At 49.3% G+C, this 13,882-nt stretch overlaps 1 protein-coding gene across 10 annotated transcripts in view; it reads left to right on the plus strand.

Annotated features, from left to right (window-relative positions):
- Positions 1–13,882, plus strand: part of ADGRB1 (adhesion G protein-coupled receptor B1) — a 282,552-nt gene that overhangs the window by 191,770 nt on the left and 76,900 nt on the right. For all 10 annotated transcript variants that reach the window (XM_049825103.1, XM_049825138.1, XM_049825130.1 and 7 more), the window contains one exon: positions 3,097–3,238. In XM_049825103.1, the coding sequence (XP_049681060.1) occupies positions 3,097–3,238 (142 nt within the window). The remainder of the gene's footprint in view (positions 1–3,096; positions 3,239–13,882) is intronic.

Genomic DNA, 13,882 nt, shown 5'->3' on the forward strand with positions numbered 1-13,882 from the left:
ATGTGAGGATTTTATTGATCATGATGGCTAAAATGAATAAAAAGGAAAATTTAGAGTATACTAAACCCAAAATAAATCCTAATGGTATTTGTTTCTTACTAGCTAGAAATGACAGATTTATTTATAATAATGCAGAAATTTCAATAAGCGCCTGTATTCTGTAATTGGAAGAGAGCCTGGGTACTTAATTCGCATCCCAGGCTAATGAAATACTTTTCATTACACCAGCAGCTAGAAAACATGCTATACATCATCTAATAAAGTAAGATGTTTTTAAGTGAAACAAGACAGAGTAATTTTGCATGCAAGAGATTTAAAAGAGCAGGCTAAGGCTAATTGGGGATCGTTGCTCTTCAGTAAAAGAAGGGTGGAAGCGTTCCCAAAATCTGGAGAGAGGAGCATGTGTCTGTAAGCACAACAGCCTCACTCCAGAGCCGTCCGCCTCACATCTGTCTTCGGCACAATAACACACCATCTGATCCGAGATCCAAAAATTAGGGGATTGTGGGTAATATTATGATTATAATTGAATAATAGCATACTCATTAAAACAGAGAAATTAATAGCAATCAACTTATGGAAAATAGACCTTGTCAAGCTAAATTAATACTTTCTATGAGAATACATAACTGGTTGGTAGATTCTGAGCGTTTGTCATTATTTGTACACATCCTAAATAAGGCATTTGTCTTGGTGACAGTGAATGAACAGAATGACTGGCTAACGTAGTTCTTGGAAATATCGGCAGTACATATAGGGGGGAATACAGAATTCGTATTCCCTCTGAGATTGGCCTTGGATCTCTCAGTCCCTTCCAAGAAGGGTGTTGGTGAATTGCAGAAGGCACATGGAAGAGACCAGAGAACAACGTCTGGACCTGAGCGTCTCCAAGAAATGATGTGAATTAGCTCAGCGAAGAGCATGTCGAGAGCTGACTATCGCGGGAAGACAGATTTATGTCCCATCAGTTGGATGGACATACAGTAGGGTCCAGACATTTAGAAAGCCCTGGACAGGTGCCAGAAAAAACTGTTGTGTACATCGCCGACAACTTCTACAGTAAAATTAGTTTGGCTTTTTTTTTTTTTTTTTAATAACTATGAAAAGTGCTTTAATCCAAACCAGAGATAATTCAGGGACGCTCAGTGTCATGTGTTAAACTGGATCCAAGTAGATAATCACAACTAAATCAACAGCATGTGTTGATGCTCTGTTACCCCGTTGGTACCCAGCCCGTTCTCTCCGCTTTCTTACGCAGTGGTTAGGGAGGTGGAAGGAAGCTCTCGTCTCGTTGCGTGAGGAACGGGTCCAGTGTGTGCATGGAGTGGAGACCTGCAAAAAACTTCTCTGCAGCTCAAGGCAGGTCTGCTGGAGTCAGCAGTCTGGAGAAGTCCAGGCCATCTGTGATACACCTAAGGCTGCTGAGCAGCTTGGCTCCATCTGGAGCTGCCCTGAGCTTGCTGCTGGCATTCTTGCCTAGGTCCCCTCCTCTGAGGATGGTCAGATACGGAGAAGGGACATCTTATACCCGTGTTCCTCCAGTGAAGGCATATGTCCCTTTTGCTCTGCCTCCAAATCCTATCCCAGGCTCCAGTGAAGCCCAGGTTATCCGCATGGATTCGGACCTTCTCCCCACCCGTCGCATTTCTGCACTTTCTCTCTGCGTTTGCACCCCGTATGCGATCACATTTCAGGAAAGTTGTCTGGACAAGTCGCAGAAGCAATGGGTAGAAAACAATGTACTTTTTGGCTAATGACTGTACCCCAGTACGTGAGGCAGAGCCTGAGATTCCTCTTTTCCCTGGTTTAGCCCTTAGCGCTCACATGGAGATGGGGCTGCGATAACTTTTTCGCGATGAAACCATCCCACCCGCGGGATGACGGTCAACTTTACATGGATTTTTTTCCCACCTGGGATCCCTTCCCAACTCTGCTGCTCCTTCCCAGCCTGAAAGGATGCCATGGGAAAGCGGGGACTCTATCCTTTCGATCTCTTGAGGTCCCTCTGGCCATGAGGCAAGGGCATCCCTGCCATGCCTGGAACTTTGGGGATGTGGGAGAGGTCTGAGGGGGGGGTCTGTCATGGCTTATGGAGACCCTGGCCCCAGATAAAGCTGGGGCGGGGGGGGAGGACAGGGGTGGGCAGTGGGAGGACGAGGGGCTGATGTCTGTGGAGTAATTGGGGGGAGGTTATGGGGGGCGAGGAAGGTGTTTGGGAGGGGTGGATTCACATACTGGGGTAACTGGGGGTTGAGGAGAGGGGTGCACTCCCCCGTGGGGCTCATGTGGCTGGCGGAGGTCTCGGGGGGGGGTGAGATCGGGGGGACACATCTACATGGGGTGTGGGGCAGGGGTGGAAGGGGTATGTGGGGTGAGGGATGGGGCTATGGGGTGGGCACGGTGTATGTCAGGTCTGTGGGATGGGAGTATAGGGTTATGCATCCGTAGATGAGATACGTGGGACAAGGCTGCAGGGATCGGGAGGTGTATTTGGGTTGAGTAGGACAGGGCTATAGGATTATTTCTCCATACGTGGGGGGTGTGTCACAGGGCTGGAAGGGTTACGCATCCACGGAGTGGGTGTGTGGGACACGACCATAAAGTTATGTGTCCCTAAGTGGGATAAGTGGGGCAGGGGTGTAGGGTTACGGAGTTGTAGATGAGATATGTGGGACAGGGCGATAGGGTTAGGCACCCCTACGTGGGGTGTATGGCACGGGGTTATCCGTCTGCATAGTGGGTGTGTGGGACACGGAATATGGGAGCTATAGGATTAGGGAGGTGTATATGGGGAGAGTGGGCAGCCCCGGGCGGGGGGGTGGAGGGTCACTTTTACACGGATGGGGGGTGTTGGAGGGGTCAGAGCCAGGGACCAGGACCAGGACTAGAAGATGCAGGTCTGGGGGTGGGATGGCGGTGGGATGGGGATGGAATGGGGGGGTGCTCACCACCCCCAGCGCGATGCCCGCTCCCCACCCACCCTGACGGTGGCTTTCTCCCTTTCTCCCCGCTCCGCCGGCCCGTCCCTCTCTCCCTCCCTCCCTCCCTCCTTCCATCCCTCCATCCCTCCCTCCATCCCTCTTTCCCTCCCTCCAGCAAAGCCTCCGCCTCCGCCTCTCCGCCCGGTTCCTGGTCCTGGCGCGGCTGCCGAACGGTCCCGCTCGATTCCTCCCGGACTAAGTGCTTGTGTGACCGGTTCTCCTCCTTCGCCATCTTAGCCCAGCTCAGCCCCGACATGGTGAGTGAGTCCCGCCGGTTGTGCCGTGGAGGGAGGAGGAGTTGGGAGAGGGAAAAGGGAGGTGGGGAGATGGAGAAAGGATTGGGGGGGACAAGGGAAAATAAAAGAAGGAGGGATGGGGACACCGCCGGAGCATCCTCGGTCCCCACGGGGGGCCAGAGCCGAGCCCTGCTGCAGTCCGGTGTCACCGGGACCGTGGGGACACGGCGTGAGGCTTTGCATCACCTTCCCCCTTCCCACCGATGCCCTTCCTCTCCCCTTCCCCACAACCCTCATTGTAATTTTAGGGGGGGGGTCACACAAACCCATATACCGGGACTGCTGCTCAACTGCTTTCCCCCCCCCTTCCTCCCATCCCTCCGTCCCTGCGCTTGAATACAAATCCCACTGAACTTGGAAATGGGGGGGTCAGTCACTCCCGTGGGCTCCCCACGCACAAAATCTTCGCACGTGTCTTTTTTTTGTGTTTATTTTTTTTTTTTTTTAGGGAATGGCCCCATGCTTCCCCCCCCCCTCCCCTCCGCAGCTCACTCGTGTGCCTCTCCCTGCTTCAGTGTTTTTCTCACCACCCCACGCTTTTTTGGGGGGGGGTGTCTATATCTGTAGGGGGGGGTCCCCACTCCAGAATAGGGGACCGTGGAGAGGAGGAGTTGTGAAGTTTCAGGCACTGTCGGTGACATGAAGCCGGTGCCGCGTCTCGGACGGAGCCTCCGGAAAAAAAAGTGCGAGATTCCTAGAAATTATCGCCGGGCGGCTGCACCCTGAGTCAGAGAGCGGAGCGGGTGCCAGGGCACCAAAAGCGATACCGGGGTGGTCAAAAGGGGCTTCGCAGGCTCCTCCTTTCCACCTTGTGCTTTTAATTTTTATTTTTTTTTTTAAGTAGTTCATTTTTTTTTTTGACAGTTGCCAGGTTCACAGAGCAAAGCCCCCCTGCCTCCTCTCCACCTCGCTTTTCTCCATCTGCCTGGGCACTGGGAGTTACTGGGCCCTTGCAATTATTTACTAATTATGCCTTGCTTGTTAAATGCTGGCTTAATTCAGTAGAAGGGGAGGGGAAAGGAAGAAAGGAAGGGTGATGGTGGTAAACGGAGGGGGGGGAGATCACATTTTCCAAGATGAAGGTTTGGTTTATTATTAGAAACACTAATGTATTTGGTCCACTAGTTACCATGGAAACAACATCTGCACTGAAGTGGTTTTAAAGACACAGTGTTGGTTGTGTTTGCCCGGGCCCCATGCAGGCCCAGCCACTACAGCGCTGTGAAATGAGCTCAGGGGTGTCGGGCAGAGCCGCTCTCGTGGTCCTCGTGAGAAAGACACCAAGCTTTTGGTCTCGGTAGAGATGCGCCACTTGAAGGATGCTCGAAGGTAGGACCGGGACAGGGGGTCCCGCTTGGAAGGGGTCTGGAAGGAACTGGTTGCATTGATGCTGGCGTCCCTGCGTCCGTCTTATTCTACGGGTCATTGTTTCCCTGTCTCTCTGCCGGGCAGGCTGGGGGTCTGGGTGAAACTAAGCGGGCAGGGAGGTAGCCTGCTGGGCTAGTGCTCTCTAGGACTGGTAGCCAGTCTTCTCGGGGTGGAGAGGCTGAGCTCCGGTGAGCCAGCCGGGACCCTGTGTACCCTGCTGCTCTGTACACCCTCCCCTGTGCCCCTTCACCCTTCAGCCCAAGCTACAGGAGCTTAAGCGTCTGGCTTCTGAGTTTGTGACGGCCACCACGATGATTGAGGGGTGAGTCTCGTCCCATGCGGGAAGGACTCCATACTGTTGTTGCAAGCAACCCGGTCCTGACAAAGTTTAGGGAGGCTGCATGGTTGGAGAAAATAAATTGTGATTTCCACGGCAGGAATGCTTCTAAGGCAAAGCTTGAAAGGAAGGCAGCCCAGGTGTGCAGCTGAGCTGCTGGTGAAGGTTCCCTGCTGATCCTTCTTCTGGAAGTGGGCAGAGGAGCAGGCAGTGTGGGGAAGAGAGAAAGGAGTCTTTGGCTTGGGTAAGGCAGAAGTTTCTCTAACAGAGACTTTATGTTCACACAGCGCTTGGCATTATTTAACTAAGCAGCTTGGGAAAAAAATGGTTAATTTGACGTGGCCAGACAGCTCTACTCCCTCAGCTCTAGGTGTTTGGAGTGTTATCTGGATAACACAGGGTTGGTGTAAGCCCTTTATCATCCGTGCAAGTATTTTCGCATCTGAGAGTGGGCTTGGCTGCAGGAGGATGCAGCTTCCTTCCCCCAGGCATGTTTTATTGTATCTGCAACTAACCTCTCAGCTGGTCCTTTGGGGTTTAGGCCTAAAATTGCTTCCCTCATCCTCTTTCCAAGTCCGCTGGCTGCTGGTTGGGTTACATTTTCACAACTCATTTTTTTTCCCAGCCTGGAGTCAACTCATGAGCATCAGGATGAATCCTTTGGCCATGCTGGGAGGAAAACTGGGGCCAGTCTACCTCCTGAGTCCCCCCCACTAAGCAAAACCCAGGGTTTGCTGATGCTGTGGAGAGTTGTTCATCCAGGTCCTCGTGGTACCACCCCCGGTTTCTTGCCCGAGTGTCATTCTGAGCAAGACCATGCTGCCTCCCTTCCCCAGAGGTGGCATCTCGTCATCGTCGGTGTCTGCGGTGGTGACATTTATAGTGCAGTTTTTCATGTGCCTTTGGAGCTCTCAGGACAAGAAGCTCCGTCCGCCTGTGTCATTAATATTATTTATTGCTATAAATCTCCCTTCTGGAGTCTTTGGCCCTGGCAGTTTGAAATATTTGTAACCCTGACATGGGCACAGCTTCTTTGCAGTGAAAAAGGACCATGAAAGGCTTGTGGGGGATGACTGTTGCTGCCCAGGCAGCCGATTTGGACATGGCAAGGACAGAGTTTCCCTGGGCTGGGCCCTGAGGGTCACTCATGTGGCGGGGAAAGGAAACAGTTTTCCTTGATTTCAATGAAGCTAGGGGCTGAAAGTGCTGTGTTTTGAATCGGTTTTGGAGACAGACATCCCTAAACCACGATGAACCTGTTCAGATCCAGATCAAAAGCTGGAGTTCATATTCGACTCTTTCTCTGCATCCGATTTTCCCCTACTATTTCGACTAGACTGGTTTGGCACCATACTGGTTGACTGTAATGAAAGATTAAAACCTCTTAAATTAAGGAACATAGACAAGCTCTTGAAGCTGTCTTTTTGTTTTGGTTTTACACCATGCCTAACTTGGCAGGGCAATGGTATTGACGTGCTCTGATGCTACACCTGCATCATTTTCATATAATTCTATGTTAATAGCAGTGCTAACAGAGAAGAAGGGCAAAAGGAAACAGCAGAGCCACATGTTCAAACTATACCTTTGCAAACTGTGGCCAGGCTGATTAAGAGTCTTGTGGTGGTGTTTTTTTCAGTATTTCTTGGCAGTCTTGGCAATTTTTTGGAGGTGGGAGGGAAAGAGAGCGGGAGCCTGAGGATGCGCAAAAGAGCCTTTCACTCTTTGGTTGTCGCGTTTGAGTTCGGCTTGTGTTGTCTCTTCTGCCTAACAGCTCATGATTGGCCTTTATGAAGTCAATCAAGCTTTAAAGCTTGGTTCTTACAGCACTTAGGACCGTAGTAAGACTGTAAAAATATATCTCTGCTCTCTCTCCCCCTACTTCCTAGCCTCATCTGCAGAGACAAGGCTGATCAGAATTAGGCATCTGAGCTCTGCTCTCATTTCTAGTGTAAGCGAAACTTGAAAGGTGCTGGTGGCAAGAACTTGGATGGATGCTGAGTTTGTTACGTCCGTGCTGAATTTTTGGAACATCTCATCTCCACGGCAGTGTTTACTGACGGGCAAACCATTAGCTGGAAGGGTTGTACAGCATCTGTGTATTTTTGTGGGGTGTGTTGTAACAGACCAAACTACTGACTTGGAAGCGTGCTGGCAAGGCAGGGGAGTGTATGCAGTGAGTAGCCCTGACCCTATGATATCCCAGGTTGTTGGAAGAGGCTTTCTTCATTGTTATCTCCAGTTTGCATGAATGCAAAGCACCTTTTGTGGCATGCTTCCTACCCAAAGGGACAATGGCTTCTGAGCTCCTCTCTCCACTCACAACGTTAACTTTTTTTTTCTTCCTGAAAACATCCCAACGTTGTGTGTGCAGCAGAGGAGAAGAAATCCTTTTTACCCTGGGGAAATAACGAAGCGTGGGGAGTAGACTTGCAGCGTGTGACTTGGCTGAGCAGGCTGTGGGAGGGGAATCAACATGCAGGTCTGGTGTGATCTTGCTGTATCTTGAAGATCTTCTGTCTGAAAAGATTGCCCTGTGCTAAGGGAGGTCTCTGTACCTCATGGAGAGTGTGCAGACACAAGGTGGGTTATTTTAAGGTCTTAAAACTCCGTAAGGCCTTGCTTGCACAGGGAGTAGATCCAGGTTTTCCAGCAGCATGCTTTTTCCCTGGAAAAAATGTTGATGTTCATGAATTAAAATATTTTGTACGGGTGTAGCAGTTCTGACAACATTTTGATGGGAAATTATAGCAGTGTTTCACTTAGATAAGACCGGAGCACTTTATTTGGAGAGGAATGTTTTAACATTTATATTCTACCATCGTTTATCATGTGAGATTTGGATTCTGGGTAAGAACAAAGCCTTTTGCATACCTTGAGAACAGCCAGTGCCCACATTTACAATAGTTTTCAGGTTTTGTTACTAATGATGCTGCTTCTCCTGCAGTGTTAACCCTTTGATTCAAAAGTTGGACCTTTGTGCTGAAGGGAAGTTCTCAGTTTTGCCCAGCTCAACGTCTTAAGGCATCAAACTACTGCCAGTTTGTACAGGGGTCTAGGGAAGACTTTATTAGACTGGCGTATCTGGGTGTATTGGCTAGGCTACAGCCACAGCTGTTTCTGTGCCTGTAAGTGAAATTGTGACCTTGGGCTAATCACTTCTTTGTTTTCTGCTTCCGTTTCTCCAGCTGCAGCACCCTTGCAGGTGACATCCCAGGCTGTGTTGCATCCACATTTGCCCAGTGCCCCAAGCCTGAAGGGTGCTACAGAAACCACCAAGTGCTGTCATTTCCCTGACAGAGCATTAGGAGCCTCCGCTCGTTCGGTTAGCGAGAGCGGTGCCAGGGCGAACATTGCTGAGCTGCGAACATTTGGGGTTTTGAGGTCCAAATCCTCTGCAAGCCTCCCGCGCTTGTGGCGTTGGCACCTCTTCCTGCAATCAGCCTGTCCTCTCTGGGATGCTGCTGTGCGTAGAGTGTCTCTCAGGAGCTGATTGTGCCTCTTGCAGCACAGCCCTTGGACTGGAAATGTTTCCTAAGATTTCCTGGAGATTTGTGCTGTTACCGCTGGACTCTCCCCGGATACGGAGAGGCCAAAGTGGGAGTGATGAAGGGAAGCTCCAGCTGGAGTCCTGCCTGTCTCTCAGGAGAGCTTTGTGTTGAGATTGGGGAAGGTTATGGTGGGGATTTCTGGGGCTTGCCCATCTCCAGCTCCACATCAGGAGCAGCTGCTGTGTTTTCTCGGGGTGCCTTTCCCTGATTTCTGTGGCAGCCCGTAGGAGCAGGCTGTGATTCTGCAAATCACAGCTGCTTTTTCCTTTGCTCAGCAGGGATGCTCTTTTCACTAAACCTGGTATAGTCCCCCTGACTTTCAGCAGGCATTGATAGCATGAAGAAGATAGGGTACGAACCAGCTGGGCAGCCAGTTTTCCCCTCCCACTCTCTCTTATAATGCAATTAGGAAGTAGAGAGGATGTGTCATGCCTTCAGATGGCCAAATGGGCCAACCCACAGTCCAGCTCCCTCTTAAAAGAATTGCATTATTTTTCAAATGTGGCCTCTTAGCAGAGGGGCTGAATTGTGATCCTACATCGTCGCTTTGCTGGAAGTCACCCACTTTTAAACGTTTGCTTTGTCATCGCTAACTTGAAGTCTGTCAGTATGCATTGCAGAGTGAATTTGGGCTAAATCTCTTTTGAGTTTGGAGAGGACCCAGACTCAATGTACAGATTATTTATGTTGGGTTTTTAGAGGAAGGGGATTACTGATAGAGCTCATGCTGCGCTCCAGGTGCCAAGGAGCTGAGGAACCCTGGGTTTGTTATTTTGGTGGGAGATGTGAATGGAGATTGCCGTTGCTATATGCTGCAGACAGATATCTAAGAAGGGATCCCATCAGCAAATAAGTGATTGGTGTTTGAACATACGTAGGTAAGGAATTGGAGACGATAGGAAATCCCTCTCAGTTCTGTGACACTAGGAGACACAACACTTGAATATATTAAAAGAAGACAGGTAGCACGCAAGGTAATAATAAGAGGATTTGGCTCAGCATAATAAGCAGTCATCTAGCATCCCACCTCCTTCGCGGCTGTCTGCGGATTCAGCTGTCTGTCGATCCAGCGGGTAGTTCGGTAGATATTCACAGCTGACAGCTTTCCTCCGCTGAGTTTCTGCTCCGCGCTTGTGGATACGCTCAGGTCTTTAACTCACAAAGACAAAACTCCAGGCGGTGGGATTGCAGCAGCGTGGGTCTGCAGCTCTTCCCCCGCGAGCCGGAGCCAGTGAGCTCCGCGCAGCCCTGGCAGTGACTCTTCTGCAGGCAAATGCTGCATCACCCTGTATCTCTTCATCTGAAAGGGACGTGGGAGAGGAACATGATCAAGTGGCTGGGAGCTTAAAACTGGTGTGGGATTTGCTGCTTCAGCGTGAGTAATACCGAGCCAAATTCACCCTTCGGTGTAAAGCCAAGAGCAGCACTGCCATTAACCAAGGTACCCCAGGAGCAGACCAGGAGGTTAGTCCCTTGTCTTCAGCTGAAATTAAAGATTCACCGTGCACCTCTGGGATACTGCATGTCCAGGCGTTCCTGAGGGGTTTGGTGCTTATTTTGAGCTGCAGTGCTTAATGGCTTGTTGCCATGAAGGCAGCTTAGCAAGTGTGACAGCTGCCCTGTTACCCAGCCACAGCTTACTGCACTGTTAAAGGAGGTGTGGATTTAAGCCAGGACACCAGGGTCTTCCCAATTCCTACTTCCCCCTTTTCTAAGAGCTGGGAAAGCAGCTCTCAGACTCAGTGTGTGCAGATTTGAACCATCGAGGGCCAGAAATGTGAACGAAGAGGGTGAGCGGTACCTCTCCGGGATGCTCTGCTCTGTATTCAAGCAGGATGACTGGTACGGTACGTGAGCGTGGGAGCGCGTGAGTAGGTGCATGGGAGAGGATGATGTGTCAGAGGTGTTTGGTGTGGTACCTCCATGCTGATGGTGAGCGGAGGTGAGCTCTGTGAGATGGTTTGACTCTTATCTCAAGGAGAAAAGACTGAACGGAAAGGGGATAATAGTCTTCAAACGGGTAGAAGGTAGCCGCGGAAAGGGAGTAATCTGCTTTCTCTGTCTGCTGGGGATTGGACTCAAATTGCAGTGTGAGAGATTTAATTTAGGCACAAGGGAAAACCTTCTGGCTGCAGGGATAGTCAAGCACCTAGCCTCCATCAGCAAAGGTTTTCTTGAACAGTATGGGCACGGTTTAGGTGGCTTGGAGGCAGGCGAATAGGTGAGCTGAGCTTGGCAGGTCTTTTCCCACCCTCTTGCCTATAATTCTGTGAACTAGGTCCCCTTTGTGTCTGCTTCTTTCTGTGTAAAAGAGAGAAACGTGGCAGAGGTGTGGCACGTTGCTGGGAGGTGTAGGAGCGGGATGGAGGCAGATGGGGAAGTCCTGGTGCGTTAGGGCACATATTTGGAAAAACCACAGAGTCGGCCCACAACTGGGGAGACCAACTTGCCTGCTTTCCGTATCCAGCTGTAGCTGTTGATTCATTGTTACTTTAGATTTATAATGTGTTATTTGGACCACCACGTCACCCGGGAGGCTTCGGCTGTGAAGCACAACTTCAGTCTGCTCTGTGCTGAACGAGCCAAAAAGCTCCCCTGACCCAAAATAGGTGAAATACAGCTGAAATTTCCAGTTGAAATACAAGGATGCTTGGATACAGGCGGGTGCGGGGGCACATGTAAACAGCGCGAGGGCATTAGTCATCGCGATCTGCAGTAAGTCGTGGCACATCTGCCGTTGTTAGGATCATTTTTTAGGCATTGCACCAAGCAGGGTTTTACAGAGGAGGTTTAAAGTAAGAGCACTGGATAGCTTCCTAAGTGGTTTTTGGGGAGGTTGCTCCCAAGGCAAAGGACGGCGTGGGAGACATCACAAAGGTGCTTGTTTGAAAATGGTAACAAGTGGGTGATGGAGGCTGGGTTCACAGGCTCATCAAGGGTGGGAGTCAGCGCATTAGTGCTAAATGAGATTATCTTCCTTTTCAAAGCAGTTCAAGGACTAAGCACATTGCGTTTGAAGAGTCAGTCGAACTGTTGAAGGTTGCTTGTCTTTCTTGTATCGTTCTGCACCTGTCTCTGTAGTACTTTGGCCTGGAAAAGCCCTTTTTAGGTAATTTTGGCAAGCTGCTTCGCCACTGAGCTCGGTTGTGCCCTGCCTAAAGGCTTAGGTTGCCCTTGAATTGCCAGGCAGTGAGACATGGAAATTAAGCCATTATTATTTTTTTACAACATATGTCTACTCATTTAAACCAAAATTGAATCAGTTTCTGAAAGGCTTGTGCCCTTCATACTTTTGCTATCTATGAATAGCGGAGTGGACAAATCTACTGGCAAGATTTTGGCAGTAATGGCAATCTTTAAGCAAAAAAGGGCAATATGCATGGAAAACAAATGTCAGACTTGTGAGTATTTGAGCTTGAAACTTCCCTCTAAATGTTAGGACTGTCTGATCAGGAAACTGGGATTATGCTATGCGTGATAACAGTCAGTCAAAACGAAGTCTGCAGCTTGAGTGTTCACTAGCTATCTGCACTACTAACCAAAAGGATATACAGAATATATTCAGTAAATCTGTGAAAGTAAAGTGATGCTGCTCTTTTCCCACAAGCAAGACAGTGCTTTCATTTTCCATGACAAATTGTTCTTTTTGCGCTTTTAAATATCGTAATCATGTCAGCCATTCCCCAGATGGGGAATATCCTACTACTAGGGCCAGTTTTGATCTTGTTTATATCAGCTCCGTACAGTTGTAAATCCAGGGGCTGTTACAGTTTTACTTCCCAGTCACTCAGCTGTGAATGAGATGGGTATCGGGGCTAGAAGCTGATTCCTTGAGTGCTGCTCTGAGATCACCGTCCTGTATAGAGGGAATTAGCACCAGTAACTCCCCAGTAACCAACTGTGTATTGCCCTGAATGTGTGGAAACCTGCAGGATCCCACAGGCTCTTCAAATTGCGACGGAATAAAGCTTTGTTATCGTAACAGCGTAGCAATCATCTGCTAAACAGCTGAAATCCCTTCATCTCCTTTTCAGAGGTGAGCTCTAGCCAATGAGCCCCTGAAAGCCTGTGAGGACTGGTAATGAGCTGGAGACATCTTTTACTTCAAGGCTGTTGTTTCCACCCTAGTTGGGGTCAGGAGCCATTGCCAGCGCAAGGATCTTCAGCAACTCAACAGTGAGAGGTGGAAACCTTTCCCCGGGTCCTACAGGAGAGGAATCACATCTGCAAGTAACGATTAAAGGGACTGAACAAAGGCAGGGTTTAAGAGATGTTTTAGGGATGGCTTGAGCAGTCTTTGCACAAGTATTCGCGGCTTGTGCTTTGGATGAAGCTTTTTCTTAAGGACTCGTCTTCAACAGGCAAGGGTGCTAGAAAGGGAAAGGGAAGGCAGATGTTTGCTCCCCACGATGGTAGGCAGCAGGGTGATATGAGCATCTTTGACAGAAGTCTTCCGCCAGACACCATGGCCTCAGGTGTTCCCCCCGCTCCTCAGTCGGGTCTTTCCGAAGGGCGAGCACAGGGAAGGCACGTGTTGCCCATGCTGTGGGGAGAGCTGTCAAGTCTGGCATCACTTACCAGCATGATATTGATAGAGTAAAACAAACAGCGGGCTGTTTTGGAATAGTTTGGTGAAATGCTGTCGCCTGGCATGGAACCAAAACACTGCTTAAATCAGGATAAACACAGTCTGGATTCCACCCTCATTTTCCATTCCCAGTCTGCCATGGAGTTATTTTATTTTAACTGTGTGTAAATCTTACTACATTTCCCTGCAAGGTGCTCAGCACTTCTGCTGCGAAGTTACTAGAGATGATGAGGGCACACTTGTGAAACTAGGACAAGATGGGTAATGCAAGAACCGGCTTGCAAATCAGTTACGGGCTTTGAACTGATTATCCGTTGTGAGTACACAGAAGGAGCAATCCCAAACAGAAAGGAGCAGTAAAGAAGGCTAATTTTTAATGTAGTTAGAGCATACTTCCATACTGTAAAATAATGATAATAGTAACAGTAATAGTAGTAGTAGTAATAATAATAATAATAATAATAAATTACATGGCAAAAGCACTCTAGCACTGTCCTGTAATTGTCCCTACTGTTTAATTGTTACAATGCTCCCGGGCTGTTTCTTGGCTTGTGCCAACTAGCAACGTCCAGCCGTGGTCCAGGGGATGGCATGGTCCATGAATGTTCCACTAGGCAGTATGGACAAGCCCCCTCTGTTTTGAACGGTGAGTTCGTATGAATATTATCTGTACCATATCACTTCATCTCAGGGCAATGGAGTGGGTCCTGGACCGTTTTATTTTCCAGGACTGACATTGCGAGATAGAGGTTTGCTGCTTACCG

This window comes from Accipiter gentilis, chromosome 2 (genome assembly GCF_929443795.1).
Source record: "Accipiter gentilis chromosome 2, bAccGen1.1, whole genome shotgun sequence".
NCBI classification, from domain to species: domain Eukaryota; kingdom Metazoa; phylum Chordata; class Aves; order Accipitriformes; family Accipitridae; genus Astur; species Astur gentilis.